The 15,340-nt window shown below is 48.1% G+C and overlaps 1 protein-coding gene across 4 annotated transcripts; it reads left to right on the top strand.

The window, feature by feature from the left end:
- Positions 1 to 4,793: 4,793 nt before the first annotated feature.
- NABP1 (nucleic acid binding protein 1) lies at positions 4,794 to 14,782 on the top strand. Of its 4 annotated transcripts, XR_008557479.1 has the most exons (8): positions 4,806 to 4,997; positions 5,220 to 5,358; positions 7,846 to 7,917; positions 9,927 to 10,002; positions 10,430 to 10,496; positions 11,866 to 11,970; positions 12,185 to 12,343; positions 13,249 to 14,006. XR_008557479.1 is itself a non-coding variant. In XM_054723337.1 (7 exons), exons 1-7 carry the CDS (start codon positions 4,907 to 4,909, stop codon positions 14,633 to 14,635), a joined length of 942 nt encoding a protein of 313 aa, XP_054579312.1. In that variant the 5' UTR covers positions 4,794 to 4,906; the 3' UTR covers positions 14,636 to 14,782. The 4 variants fall into 4 exon arrangements, 3 of the variants coding, with proteins under 3 accessions (XP_054579312.1, XP_054579313.1, XP_008144723.2); XM_054723337.1 differs by lacking the exons at positions 12,185 to 12,343; positions 13,249 to 14,006 and adding an exon at positions 14,244 to 14,782 and having other exon boundaries at positions 4,794 to 4,997; XM_054723338.1 differs by lacking the exon at positions 13,249 to 14,006 and having other exon boundaries at positions 4,805 to 4,997; positions 12,185 to 13,222.
- The last annotated feature ends 558 nt before the right edge of the window (positions 14,783 to 15,340 follow it).

Raw genomic sequence — 15,340 nt, 5'->3', positions numbered from 1 at the left:
CACCAGTGACCTTCGTTTGTGCTAAACCCAATCATCAACCCTCAGTTTTATCTCACTTGGTCTGTCAGCAGCATTGCACACAACAAACACCCCCTCTTCCAGGAACATTGGACTCAGCTGGACCACCCAGCATCCCTTTCCTTATGATGTTCTCCCTTTTTCATGCCTAAATGGCCCTCCTCAAATCCCCCCAAAACTGTCCCACTTCTATTTCCCCTGTTTCAGTGAATAACAACGCCATCGTCCAGTTACTCAGGCCAACAATCTAGAAGTCCTATTGGACTCATCTCACTTTCTCATACTCCACTTCCAACCAGAGAGAGAACCTATTGGCTCTGTCGTCACCATCGATCCAGATGCTGGTCCCATCCCGCCACTGTCACTGCTGCCACCCTGGGGCAGGCCACCATACATCTCAAGGGAATTAATCAAAGAACCACCTAACGGGTTGATCTTCCTGCCTCCACCCTTGATCCTTTATTCTCCACCCCGCAGTCAGAGGGAACCTGGTGAATCAGATCCGCAACTCAGGTCTTTGCTGAAAACATTCCAAAAGGTTCCTGTCTCAGCGTAGAAGCCAAAGTCCTCCTCTACGGAGTGCCCCCCTCTGGTGCTCCCCTCCTGCAGGCCTTGCTCACAGAGTCTTCCTACGCTTCCCAGGCAGAGCCAGGCAGCTTGGGCCTGTCAGTGGCTCCCTCCCTTCCTTTGTACCTGTCCTCACACATCACCTTCCGGGCCCGCTCTGCAGCCATTCCCGATGAGTCCCTATCCCTTCCTTCCTTCATTTTTCAACTTGGAACGCATCACCCTCTGCTACACCATATCGTCTTACTTATCTGTCTATTGTCTGTCTGCTCACGTTAGAATGGAAGCTCTGTGAAGTCAGGGATTTTTGTTTGTCTTCTTTGTACTGAGGCAGTCCCAGTGCTGGCACATAGTAGTTGTTCAATAAATTTTGGTTGAATAAATTAATTTAATAAATATACAAAGGACAAACGGAGTTTAAAGCTCTTCAAAATTCCTGGAATGTAATTTTATAATACATATCAGAAGTCTTAAGCACACACTCAGTAATGTCACTTCTAGAAATGTATCTCAATGAAGGATTTCCCAAGTGAATATAAAGAAGATGCTATTCCAGAGTAGGCACAGGTACATGGAAAACAAGTGAATAGTATAAAAAAACTCTTCTAACCTAGACACTGGAGACCAGATAGTATTTATCATTACAGGGATGGTTTGTGTGGCTCTTGTTGCAAATATTACTAAACATTACTTATGAATCTTTTTTTTTCATTTTTAATTAATGTGTTATATGTGTACATATCTTACCATTGCCCCTCCCACCCCACTCCCATACATTCCCTCACCCCCCAGAGTTTTGCGTCCATTGGTTATGCTTATATGCATATATACCAGTCCTTCAGTTGATCTCTTATCTCCTACTTATGAATCTTTTGGTTAAATATTTTTAAAGAATATGCCAAAAGACTTTTTTTTTTTACCTTGCCAGTTATGCTAAAAGTGGACTACATATCTCTATAATGTGAGAACCCTGTAGCTCTTGTTAATTTTTTAATTCTTAGTTTCACCATACAAGATGTCTGGTATCCAGCAGTACTTGTTTTACTGATGTAATAGTTTTAAACTGGTGGGTAGTGCAAAGAAAGTGAAAATGAACTTTGTGATCCCAGAAGTCAGAACCTGGGAGTGAGCTTGGGGAGTGGGTGCTACGCAGGAAACATGTGCAGGCAAACCTTCGTCCGGGACAACTCAGATAACGGGAACCTTGTGTGCCAGGAGCCTAACGGGTGCCCTCCGGCATTGGAGTGGGTCTCACTCAGCATTCTGTTCTTCACGTGAAGCGGCGATGTTGCGATTCTGAGCATAAGCCTCTCATCGTCCCGGAATAAGCTTCTGTTTGCACTGCGAACAGGAGGAGGCCTGCAGAACGAGACGTAGAAGGAAGCAGACCATCTTGTGAGTGCAGTGAAGCATCAGCAATGTCATCATTCTGACCTCACCGGCTGAGACGAGGGGTGGGTTTCTCTGCTTCACTGAATGGTGAGATTAGGGAAGTTAATCTGGGTGACGAGTTGTTCTTCTGGACACCCTGTTCTCTTTCTACCAGCCACACCCCTGAGGAGTGACGGCCCGGCCGAGGAGCCCCTCCCCTGCCTACACCACCTGTTTCTGCAGGAGGTCTGTAGTTTTGGTAAATGAGAAAGCACTTGGTTTCCATTTCCTTTCTGAGAACTGCTAGTCAGGAGGGAAGGAAGTAGATATTTGGCCCGAGTTCTATCCTGTGGGGGAAGGGAGGGCTGGGATGCTCCTCTGAGCACCAGCTTCTGCTGTGATGGGGCTTGGTTTCTGATGTTTGTCTCTTCTTCATAAATGTCAATCAAAGTGGTGCCAGCCACCCACCCAGCCCCCTTTCTGGGATCAAATGGCTGAGGGTGCAAGGACTTTCTTTGTCCAAACTTGGCCACAACTCTGCTCAACATTCTTTTTTTTTCTTCTCTTTTTTTTGGTATGTTTTTTATTGATTTCAGAGAGGAAGGGAGAGGGAGAGAGAGATAGAAACATCAATGATGAGAGAGAATCACTGTTTGGCTGCCTCCTGCACGCCCCACACTGGGGATCGAGCCTGCAACCCGGGCATGTGCTCTGACCGGGATTCGAACCATGACCTCCTGGTTTATAGGTAGATGCTCAAGCACTGAGCCATGCCGGCTGGGCCTGCTCAACATTCTTAATTGGTTCTCTGCCTACTGTTCATCTTTTAAAGATCTTGTCAAACCTTTCTTAAAAAACAAACAAACAAAAAAAAAAGCTTTGCCAGTGATGAAGAATATAACTTCGAGGAAAACCCAACTACAGCATCAGGTGGTCATGGTAGACTTGGGGCTTCTGATTCAGATTGGGAGTCTGTGGGAGCCCTGAGGTTGGATGTGGTTCATTAACAGACATGCTTCGTTATTTATTTGATGTTGAAATCACGCTTTTACTATTATTTCACACCACTTTCCAGCATTACAGCAAATTCCTGAGCTGATAGGTCATGGAAGGCATGAAGGAAACGTAAATGCACATGACTATTACTAAGTAAGGAAGTCATTCTGAAAAAGTCAACACTGAAGAAATAAAAAGATCAGCGGTTGCCAGGGGTTCGGGGAGAGGAAGGGAGGACGAGGAGGTACACATTTTTAGGGCAGTGAGAGGCTCTGTGTGCTGTAAGGGTGGATCTGTCATTCAGTACACATTTGTGCCAACTCATGAGCTCTACAACAGGAAGCGTGAACCCTGAGGTAAACTATGGACTTTGGGTGATAACGATGTGTTATGTAGGCTCGCCCACTGGAACCCATATACCAGTCTGGTGGGGGTGCTGGTAACGAGGGAGGCCATGTACGGGTGGGGGGAGAGGGCAGGTAGGAAGTCTCTGTCCCTGACTCTGAATTTTGCTGTGACCCTAAAATTGCTCTCCAAAATAGCCTATTTGAGAGAGAGAGAGAGAGAGAGAGAGAGAGAGAGAGAGAGAGAGAGAGAAAAGCATAGAGAAGAAAAGCGAATGGGTGTAATCAGAGAGGAAGGGCAATGGAAAAAGAAGAAGTTTGCAAAGGAACTGAGCACCTTCTCTATCCGCCTATTAGAGAGGGAAGTGCAGGAGCAGGCCAGGAGGCCTGGGGAGGTCCCGCTGGCTCACAAGCTGCTGGGGAGCCCACCCCGCCTTTGGGGGTCTCCATTTAAAGGCGGTTAGAATGAGAGGGTGCAAGGGCTCTCCAAGTTCCTTCTGGTCCTAAGATTCCAGACTGGCAGCTAAGGGCCCACCCCTTCCCCGTTTTCTCCTTCCACCCCGACCAGCCATGCTGGCGAGAAGCTGCTCTTAGAGGACAGCGTGCTGCCTGGCGCCCCCACTGGGTCCCACACGCAGCACTCGCCCCCGCAACTGCGGGACGGAAGGCCGGAGTGGAGGACGGAGGACGGAGCTCAGCGGAGAAAAAGGCCAGAAGAGCCTGAAGCCTGATTGACAGGGAGGAAGGCCCTGAGGACTGATTGACAGGGAGGGAGGCCCTGAGGACTGATTGACGGGGAGGAAGGCCCTGAAGCCTGATTGACAGGGAGGAAGGCCCTGAGGAGTGATTGACAGGGAGGGAGGCCCTGAGGACTGATTGACAGGGAGGAAGGCCCTGAAGCCTGATTGACAGGGAGCGCTGGGCGGCGGCCGAAGGAAGACCACGCCGTGCTAGGCGGCCGCGGCGCCGGCGGCGGAAGCGGCGGAAGGCCGGGGATGCTGAGAGCCAATTGGCAGGCGGAGGGGGCGGGGCCCCCGTGCCGGGCGGGCGGGGCGCTGGGCGTGTCCGGGTGCGTGACGTCACAAGGGGCGGGGCGCCCCGGGTCCCTGGGCCGGCGCGCGGGCGCACTGGCAGTCGCTGTCGGGGACGCGGGGCAGCAGCAGCGCGGCGTGCGCTCCCGGTTCGCGGTGACAGCCGGTCCTCTCCCGGCGCCCGGGACGCATCGGGCGCGCGCCCCCGTGTATGTGAGCGCGGCTCGGGGCGGAGGCGTCCCCTCGCTGTCTTTTTTCTGCCTTTTCTCCCGGGGCGGGCAGCGCGCACGCTTGCCTGCCTGTCGCCCCTCTGGGAGCGGGGTTGGTGTGCGGAGTGGTTCGTCATTTTTTCCTTTTAAATCCGTGAGCTTTTTTTTTTTTTTTTTTGCGTTTTTTTTTTTTTTTTAGGGCTCGTTGCCCTCCGCCTGGTTTCCTCGGTCCCTGACTAGTCGCTTTCCGCCCCCCCTCGTGCCGCCCCCGCCCCAGGTCGCCCCGGGCCCTGCCCCTGCCCCGGGGGTGGGAGGCCGGTCCCGCTCCCTCCCGCCCGCGCCTCCGCAGCCGCCCCGCACCTGCCTCAGTATGAACGGGGTCAGCGACCCCCCTCTTTTCATAAAAGACATTAAGGCCGGACTGAAAAACTTAAATGTCGTCTTTATTGTCCTGGAGATAGGTAAGTGAGGCCGCAGCCCGCCGCAGCCCCCGCGCGGCGGGGCCGGAGGGACGGCGCCGCGGCTGCCCTCCCCTCCCCCGCCCACGTGGTGCCGTCTCCCCCCGCCCGGGCTTGGGTCTGGTCCCCCCACCGTTCAGGTGCCGCCAGACCCGGAGGCGGCGTCGGGAGCCCTTGGGGGTCCCCGTTCCCCAGTAACCGCCCCTTCGGTTTGTGACCCCCCAGGACGCGTGACCAAAACCAAAGACGGCCACGAGGTGCGGTCCTGCAAGGTGGCCGACAAGACGGGCAGCATCACCATCTCCGTGTGGGACGAGATCGGGGGGCTCATCCAGCCGGGGGACATCATCCGGTTGACCCGCGGGTAGGTGTGCGGGGCGGGGCGGGAGCCTCCGGGGTGCAGGCTGCGGGCCCCTCTGCCGGGCCGGGTGGAGGGGGGCCGGCGGGAGCATTGCAGCCGCCTGGCCTTGCCTGGCCGTGGGGCGCAGCCGGCTTCAGCCAGGAACCCAGGCTCCCCTGCCCCCCACCCCCCTGCCCTCTGACCTCAGGGCACAGGTTAGATCGACTTTTCAACCCTGCTCTGGGATCCCTGAGTCTAAAATATAAAATAGGTTGAGAAGGTTCCCACAGTCAATATTTCCTCTCTCCCATGAATTATTTAATGTAGTTGTCAGGGTGTTTTTTCCTCCTGTTTTAATGACATGCCATCCTGCCAGCATTTTTGTGCCCGTTTTATTGAGAGGGGAAGCTGACAGTGTGTGGGAGGCACGTTCTTGGACGTGATGGCTGGTGGCCCACACTGGAAGGTCGTGTGGTGCACAACCCAGGACAAACATCTGATACCTTAATCAATAAAGGAACTTAAAAAACAATGTAGAATTTAAATTAAGAAATAAAAATAATGACTAAAACAACCGTCCCAGAATGATACGCAGAGAACGCTCGGTGGAGAGACGTCTGGGTCTTCGTCCAGAAAAGTCAGAAGATGGGCCTTTCAGAGTCCTTTAGCGCAGTCTTTTCGTCCGTGTGTGTGGTAGTTTATCTTTACGGGAAGATAAGAGGCCAGAAAAGGGTCTTTAAAAGAGATTTTGGAACCGGTCAGTAGAGTTGTGATGCATTGGTCCGAACTGCAGGGAAAGTGGGTGGAAGTGGATGCCGGCCCAGGAAGGAGAACCTCGGGGAGGAGTTGGATGACGGAAGGAGGGACCCTTCGGTGATACCTTACAGGCCTCCAGCCTCAGGAAGGGAGGCAGAGTCCCATCAGAGAAGGAAGTGGGAGTCAGGACTTAGCCTGGATTCTCACACACTGACTCACGGTGACACCGTCTGTTACACATCCACATCCTTCACCTACACAAGAGCCTTCCTGCCTGGGAGGGTGTGGTGAGGATTCCCATAATTAAAGCTGTTTTGGCTGCCAAAGCATCTTGTCTAGTGATTTACAGTATTTTATACACTGTAAACAGCATCTCCTTCCGAGTATTTCATACTTTTGTAGTCAGAGGAAGTACATAGGTGTGTGCACCCAAAAAAATGGGAAAAACCAAATTCAGTAGCTGTCACAGTACCTATAGGAATATGGTTACCAAGGAGTACAATTTAAAGGAGAATTCAAAACTAAAGAAACTATTACTACTATTTCCTAACTCCAGTGTGACCTGGAAGTTATTATACATCATCAATGTGCTGTTCTATAAAATGGGGACCATTACACCTTACTTTCTAACATAATACAGCCATTGTGAGGCCCTTAAATTCCGGTTGGATCTAAGAAAAGTGGCTTTTGAAGAAAGGTATACATTTAAATAAAGGTAATTTGAATATTGATATGTTTATCAGAAAACCCTGCAAATGTCCATCTCATTCCTGAAACAGTGAAATGTTTCAATTGCAGTAACTTCAAATTTTTCTCAAAATACGCATTAATTTTTACTTAGTAAGGTGAAATAATACACTGTCTTCTGAGTCACCTCTTATCCAACATAAGATGGGTGAATGGTATCTTTAATAAGTGACTCATTCCTATAAATTAAGGTAAATATATAATGTGGAACTAGCAAATTTTTATTACCTGAGTTAAAAGATGAACTGTCACTATGCGTAAACAATATTTGATTACAACTTATTCTAAGTCATGAAGTTACCAGAGTAGTTGTACAAAGAGCCACTGGAAACCAGACCTTCGACTGGTTTTTATAATATTGATTAATTTACAGTTTTTTCTTAGATATATGTATAGGGTTATTTCTATCTAATGATTTTGTCTGCATTCAAAATTGTTAAGAGTAAATAATTGTTCACCCAAGTTGGTACTAAAAATTGCAAATTTGAGAAGGTAGATGTGTGAAAGATTTGTGATCTTAGTTTTTTTAGCCCTGGATTAAATTTTACCAACTTTTTTTGTAGCTTGGGAACCCTAGGTGTGTTGTGGAAGTAAAGGAAAAGCAATTATATCAATTTCTGAGGAGACCAAGTAAATGAGTATAAAAGAAAACACGAGGGTGATGATTTTATATTTATCCTGTGGTTAAAAACAATTTCTGCTTGAATCTCTGCAATTGTAAGTTCTGTTGTTAACTGACCAAAGATGAGATCCTTGGGGTATAACAACAGTGCTTGCTTTGCAAAAAGACCTGCTTTCCAGAGTTAGTTATAGTTTAGATGATGATGTGAGACTTGGGCAGTAGAATTTTCTTTGTGTCTTGCCTTAGTCAGTAACAAGTTCAAGTTAGGCTCATTAATTGCAGTTGATTTGCTCTGGTAGACACATCCACACCCAATACAAAAAATACGGCATAAAGACTTACCTGATGACATATTTCTACGGAACTGATGTTTCTTTTCTCTCTAGGTATGCTTCCATGTGGAAAGGGTGTCTGACGCTTTATACTGGAAGGGGCGGAGAACTTCAGAAAATCGGGGAGTAAGTACGTTTTGTGTAATTGAGAAAAGTACGAATTTCTCCTAAAATGGCTGGTAGGTCTAAACGGCAAACCCTTTCCTTGGCTTGTTTCTGGCTGGCCACCCGCACGCCTTCAGCAGCCCGCCTGCGGGAATAGCTTCCCGTGGAGGGGTCCGTGGAACAGCTGTCCATGCGCGGGTTTGGGGAATGAGCTTCTCCAGTGTCATTAGTGCCCTGTGAAGTAGCTTCTGTCGTCCGGTGAATTGCCAGATAAGACACGAGGTGTATGTTCTGGCCATGAGTTCACATGTTCGTCCTCTCTGTTTGTGGGTGAAGATGTCCTCATGGGACAAGGGCTGGTGGCAGCGCCCCCCGAAGTGCTGTGTTTACCCACAGGCTAGGTGCCGCGCAGGCATGCGGGCTGCCTGGTAATCTCCACCCCGACCTGGAGGAGCCATCCTCTCTAGGGGTGTACAGGTAATGCGGCCCCCAGGCTCGCCTAGACATGTGGGAGGTACTCATAAACGTGGGTGTAGGCACTACATCCCATCATTGGTCCGTTCTGCTAGGTCAGGGGTCGGCAAACTCATCAGTCCGCAGAGCCAAATATCAACAGTACGACGATTGAAATGTCTTTTGAGAGCCCAATTTCTTAAACTTAAACTTCTTCTAACGCCACGTCTTCAAAATAGACTCACCCAGGCCGTGGTATTTTGTGGAAGAGCCAACACTCAAGGGGCCAAAGAGCCGCATGTGGCTCGCGAGCCGCAGTTTGCCGACCACGGTGCTAGGTTAATGCTTGGACATCTACTTCATGCCCACTAAATCAGAGGGTATTTGGAGAGAAGCAACAGTGGTGGCACCCAACAAATAAAGATATAAATAAATAAAGGAAAATTCTCTTCCTAACTGCAGGGTTAAGATGCTTTGTGTGGAAAAATAATCTTGCCAGCTTTTTTCTTTTTAATAAATATATTTTTACTGATTCCAGAGACAAAGGGAGAAGGGGAGAGAGATAGACACATCAAAGATGAGAGAGAAGCATTGACTGGCTGCCTCCTGCACGCCACGTATTGGGGATCGAGCCCCCAACCCAGGCCTGTGTCATGTCCGGGAATTGAACCGTGACCTCCTGGTTCAGGGGTCGACGCTCAACCACTGAGCCACACCAGCCAGGCTGTTGCCAGCTTTTACAGATCAGAAACTGGGAACACTCTTGGGAGGAAAATTAGGATCCGCGTATGGCTTATGTTTGCATTTAGAGTATTAGTGGGGCAGTGGAAGGGTTTCACATCCACGTTACTGAGAGATGAGGCTCCTGTCCTGACCTTCCTGTGTAGAGAAGTGTCTGTCACGGAGATCAGGTGAGTGAAGAACCACTGGAGGCCACTCAGTTCCTAGTGACTTAGCTTTGTTAGGGTCAGCCTAGCATTTACCAAAACTAGTTCTCATTCCTTATTTGTGGGGTGAGGGGCTTGTGTATAACGTTCATGTAGCCCACAGTCCGCTCACAGGAAGCACTGGGATGGACTGTCACTGTGGTGTCTGTACTGATGCCTCAGCATCCACTCCTAACCTTGAATGACTATCTTTGCAGGTTCCCAGCGCGTGGTCCGCAGGGGACCGGATGAGAGTGTGTGGATGGGTCGGTGCTAACCCATCCCCAGTGCTCGAGGACCCGCTCTGGAGCTCCGAGTCACGTGGTTCCGTGGCCTCAGCCTGTGGGAGGACAGGACAGGACGGATGTGTTTCTGTGTCCTTGCTCTTTGCCATGATTGGTTTTTGTGGCCCAGAAGAAGAACCAAAATGCAGAGGAGAATGTTCCACACGTTGTAGGCAGTCACATATTTGATGCTTTTATGGAACAGATGCATGGAGGACGTTTCTGTTAGAATAGAGTTAGTTAGCAGGTTGCTTTTTAATTAGTTAGTTTGATACCTAAATCCTTCCTTCCTGTCACTTAGGCATGTTAGATAAAGAAAGGTTGATTATTTCAGAAGTCATTTAACTTTTGCTTTGTTTTCTTTCAGGTTTTGTATGGTTTATTCAGAAGTGCCAAATTTCAGTGAACCCAATCCAGACTATCGAGGACAACCAAACAAAGGGGTAATTAAAGTCTGCTTTTATGACGAGGCTGATTTTGACCGTCTGCCATGATTCCATGGCGAGATTGCCAACCCTGTCACACCCAGAGTGTAATGAAGACGGTCTAAAAAGTCATGAAAAGTCCTTTTCAAAGTCCTTTTTATTCTGTTGGCTCTGTGAGCCTGAATATGTTTCTGTGGTGTCATATATTTAAGTGTCTGTGCCATTTAGCACTTTGGGGAGTGGGGAGTAATATCTGGAAATGAAATAAAATGAGAGGTTTGGGGAACATGAGTATTTTAACATTGAATGGACTTGGATAAATATATTAAAAATTTGTTTAAGAAAACCTGAGAAATTAAGGGAATGGATACAACATGTTTTAATAATGTAAAGTGTGTTTTTGATTTTTAGTCTTCATTTGGTTAAATTAAAATATTTTTTTTAGGCACATAGTGAACAGAAGAATAATTCCATGAATGGTAATATGGGTACAGGTACATTTGGATCAGTGGGTAAGATTTTTTTTTCTTTTCATAATTGTAATCAGGTGTGAGAATTCTAGAATATATATTTTACGAAAGCTTTAGAGGAAAACTTTGTCATTAGGCATAAATTAGTTCTAAAAGGGAACTACTGGTAACCAGGGAATTCCCAAATAGCTGATTTTCTAGAAAGCAGATAGCCTTTAAACTAATTTATTGAGCTCACTCTATTGAAACATTTGGGCCAGTTCCTGGGAATAGTGGTGCACGTTGGCTGATAATAGAGACGTCCACGTTTCGGAGATGTGTCCTTTCTGTAGCCCAGTGACTGACAGGTGCCGAGCTACTGGTTATTTTTATGCACGGAAAGCCTTTTATCTTCAGACTAATAACTCACCTTCCTTTTTCACATGCTGACCACTGCCCCTTTAAAAGATTAGCTTTTACCCTTCAAATACCCTTAAACGTCCTGTTCGTGGTTTTTGCAGCCAGGTGGAAGGTTTTTGGAAGTTTGGTCCTTAGGTAACTGAGGAGAAGTCTTTTGGGACCAGAGTTTATTTCGGGTGGCTGTTCCTCTTTGAGCTGGTAGCCGATCACTGCACTGTGGAAACTTCTTTAAAAAGTTAGAATTCCGTTCTCGTGAATCATCATTGGCCGTATTTGAGTCCAGTGCCAGGACTCACGTGCCACTTGCCCTTTCTCCGTCTTCCCTGGTGGTGAAGGCAGTGCGTTATCTGTGCTCTTCCTACTCGACCCGTTTCTCATTCTGTTGCCCAAGTTGCTCTATTTTCCTCTCTGTTAATACAGCATCAAGTCAGTATATTTCCAGTAGTCACATCTATACTAATTAAAGGGTAACATGCTAATTAAACTGGATAGACTGGATGTCTTCTGGACATCCTCCTGGATGTCCTTCTGGACAAAGCCAAGGTGGCGGGGCCGAGGCAGAGGCAGTTGGGGGCGATCAGGCCAGCAGGCAGAGAGGTTAGGGGCGATCAGGCCGGCAGGTGAGAGCAGTTAGGGGCCATCAGACAGGCAGGTAGGCAGGTGAGCGGTTAGGAGCCAGCAGTCCCGAATTGCAAGAGGGATGTCTGACTGCCGGTTTAGTCCCAAGGATTAGGTCTAAACCGGCAGTCAGACATCCCTCGAGGGGTCCCGGATTGGAGAGGGTGCAGGCTGGGCTGAGGGGACCCCCCCCCCCATGCACGAATTTCGTGCACCGGGCCTCTCGTGTTTGAATAAACCTAGAACTTAATGGGATTTCCCCCCAGGAGTTTAAAGGCATTTGTTTTCCCCAGTATTACTTGTAAGCATTAATACCATGTGTGAACAGCAAATAGGTGCACCTCTGTAGATCAGTGTCTGAAAATGGTGATGAATTTTTATATTCTCTTTTTAGGAAATGGGGTTCAGCCCAGCCCAGAACCACGGGGATGCCAGTTTTCCTTTGCTGGTAGAAGCAATGGCCGGGGGCCTGGGAACCCGCAGCCAGCTGGAGCAGCTGGTAATCAGACAGGCACGGCCACAATAAGTAATGGCAGGGACCCTCGGAGAGCCTTGAAAAGATGACCGATGCCAAACACCACACGTAGTGTGTAAACTACGTGCCCTACTTGAACACGCACTGCACTTTTATTTATGGTTAACTGTGAAAACCGTTCTTTGTCGGTTTCCTTTTATGTTTCTGGTTTGTTAACAAGAGTTGTTTGCTTTTATAGCAAGACTGTTAAGCTGCTCGAGTCTCCTGTGGAAGAATGGGAACACGCTGAAAAGTAGGGGTGTTGATTTCTAGAGCCAAAATGTCTTTGGGTAGCCTCAACAGCCTGCCCCCCGTCCATGGGGGAGCTACTTAAGACATCATCAGCATTACAGCCTCTGTGAGTCCACCTTCTGCGGACAGTTTGTAATATTTAAAATAAGGCTTAGTGGGAGCTGTTCTCTGTCTTAAAGTCAGATATTGCCAACTAAAGTGATGACCACAAAAAAAAAAAAAAAAAAGGCCACCAAAAACTTAATCAATGCTAACAGTGATTTGTGAGTGTTTGTGACTCCTGGAATGACTGGCTTCATCAATGAGTGGCTGCTATTAAGATTTTTCCAAGGACTGAATCATCCTCAACTCCTGTTTTATTACCAAAAAAACCCCACATTCTTTACCAGAATCCGATCTGTAGTCTAACGAGTGATTTTTAGGAGAAAGCTGCGTGTACTTCATGTTAGAGCAGTCCCATCACTCTTCGTTATCATCCTTGTGTGTTACACTGAAGGAGAATTTTAAAACTGAGGCCTTGAATACTTTTTTGAAGCTATCACGTCCAATATTAAAAGTATAATTTGAAGGCGGTATAAGCCTAATAAGCATGGATCTGATTATTGTTAAAAATTAGGGGAAGTACACATAGTGAAGGCAATTAGAGTTGAATCCATGGAGAAATCAGCCATCTCGTTACAGGGCCCTAGGGACTTGCAGAAACTCAGCCAGCCTAGGTGCTTTCTTGACTTGGAGGGTGTGTGTGTGCTGTGTGGTGTGGATTGTCCGCGTTCCTGAACACACATGACCAAGCCTTATCAGCAAAAGTTAGGAAATGGCTCTCTCAGAAGCGAAGACAGCTTTATTCAGAAATGTACGAGTTTGCTCCTGTGTTGTAAATGCTCCCCAGGTCCACTGTCCGTTGTGGGGTGGATAACTGGCCGAGTTTCCTGTGTTAGAGTTCTACCTTTATTATGTCTTGAATAAAAATGTGCATTCACGGTAACAGACCTCCTTCCTCTGCTCTTCCAGCGGCTTGCAGCGAGAGCCAGCGCGTGTGCCCGCCCTGGTCCTGGTGGCTCCACCCTGGGGACTGCCCGGCGCTGCTTGGCTGCTGTGTCTCTGTCCGCACTTCAAATCACAAAGAATTGAAGTCGACTTGGTTTTCTAAAAATTCCGTAGTGTTTGAATATAAAGTCTGCGCCAGATTACTTCCTGGTTCTAATTGAGTGTACGTAACAAATATTTCAGAAACGTTGACGCCTGTATTAGGCCACTTCTGAGGAGAGTTCGGGGTAGACGAACTCCTGAACCATCTCGAGGCGGTTACCTGTATGGTGTGTAGCGCTTGGGTAACGGGCTTATGTATGTACAGGTGGGGCCAAAGCAGGGTCACAGTTGTGAGTAGGCAAAACAGTTGATTCTTGTGTTGTTATTGTGCTATTTCCCGTATGAGCAACTGTAACCCTACTTTTGCCCCGCCCTGTACTATAGAAAAGTTTTTCCTGTATGTATGATGATTATAGTTCATTTGGCTTTATGACTGATATTTTCTTAAGATGTTTACAATATTACAGAGATTGTGTACAAATTAGTGCATCATTTTTTCTTTTAAATCAAGTAGTGGGAGGAGCAAGAACACTGTTGGTGGGAGAATATTGTGTTAAAGGTGATTTATTGTTTTGTTTTTAAAAAAATATATATTTTATTGATTTTTTACAGAGAGGAAGGGAGAGGGATAGAGAGCTAGAAACATTGATGAGAGGGAAACATCGATCAGCTGCCTCCTGCACACCCCCCACTGGGGATGTGCCCGCAACCAAGGTACATGCCCTTGACCGGAATCGAACCCAGGACCCTTGAGTCCGCAGGCCGTTGCTCTATCCACTGAGCCACACCGGTTTCGGCTAAAGGTGATTTTTAAGAGGAAGGAAGACCTCAGCCGGTGCTGTTGTGATTGACACTTGTAATGCTCTAACCTTGTCTGTGCTTTGTGTCATCTATTAACAAGTTTCTTTTTTCTCAAGGGAAGCCTCTCAAACGCAAACAGGGAGTGTCCGTCCGTCCGTTGCGAACGCTCGCGCGCCGTCTGCCTGGACGCACTCAGCACGAAGAGGAAGAAGGTTCGCCGCCTTCCCCTTCCTGGCGCTCGGCTCTCAGCTCCCTCTCAGACACGTTTAAACACCTGAGCACAAACACCCCTCACTCAGTACAGAAGCACACGCTCCGGGGTGACCCCATCTCATTTCCACAAAACCCATCTGAGGGGCTGCGGTCGCGGCCCCGCTGGCCGCCTGGGCTGGCCGGCCTCGGGGGTTGCTGGGGCACAGGAGGAGGGAGGTGGACCCCAGGCCGGGGACGTGCCCGGGGCCTGCGCATCTCCCCAAGTGCCCCTACCCGCTCAGCTCTGCCCCTGTAGCTGCAGGAATTCCATTTTGCACGTGAGGACAGTTCAACTTGAGGGCACCCTGAACATTTGTAATATTGTTTGTCGCTTGTATTTTTATCATGTAACATTTTTTAAAAATACATTTTTATTGACTTCAGAGAGGAAGGGAGAGGGAGAGAGAAACCTCAATGATGAGAGAGATTCAGTGATTGGCTGCCTCGACACATCCCCTACGGGGGATCGAGCCCGCAACCCAGGCATGTGCACTTGGCTGGAATCGAACCTGGGACCCTTCAGTCTGCAGGCTGATGCTCTACCCACTGAGCCAAACTGGCCAGGGCTGTCGTGTAACATTTTAAAAGAATGCTTGATTGGCTTGGTTGGGTAATGAAGCCAAGGGAATGATGGCTGGAAACAAGTAGATGTGAGGTTAGTATAAAAAAAAAGTTACAATTTTTGTTAGGAGAGCGTTTCAAGTGTAGGAAGGGGTTAACTGGCCCTAGATCATCTCCCTAGAAGGGAGAGTCTTACATCAATGAAGACACAGGCATTTGACGTTGATAGAGATCTGATGTCCCCATGACTGAAACGCCTGTTCTGGCCTCAGTAAGGTAATGACTGCTCCACGCAGTTAGGTGATTCCTTAGGTTCTTGGAAGTATTCGGAAAGGCTCCAGACACCCCAAACCCGAACGCCATGTGGAAACAACGTGGAACACGTACCCCTGTTTTTAAT

The sequence above is a fragment of the Eptesicus fuscus genome, chromosome 11 (genome assembly GCF_027574615.1).
Source record: "Eptesicus fuscus isolate TK198812 chromosome 11, DD_ASM_mEF_20220401, whole genome shotgun sequence".
NCBI classification, from domain to species: domain Eukaryota; kingdom Metazoa; phylum Chordata; class Mammalia; order Chiroptera; family Vespertilionidae; genus Eptesicus; species Eptesicus fuscus.
This window is presented reverse-complemented; position numbering and strand designations above follow the sequence as displayed.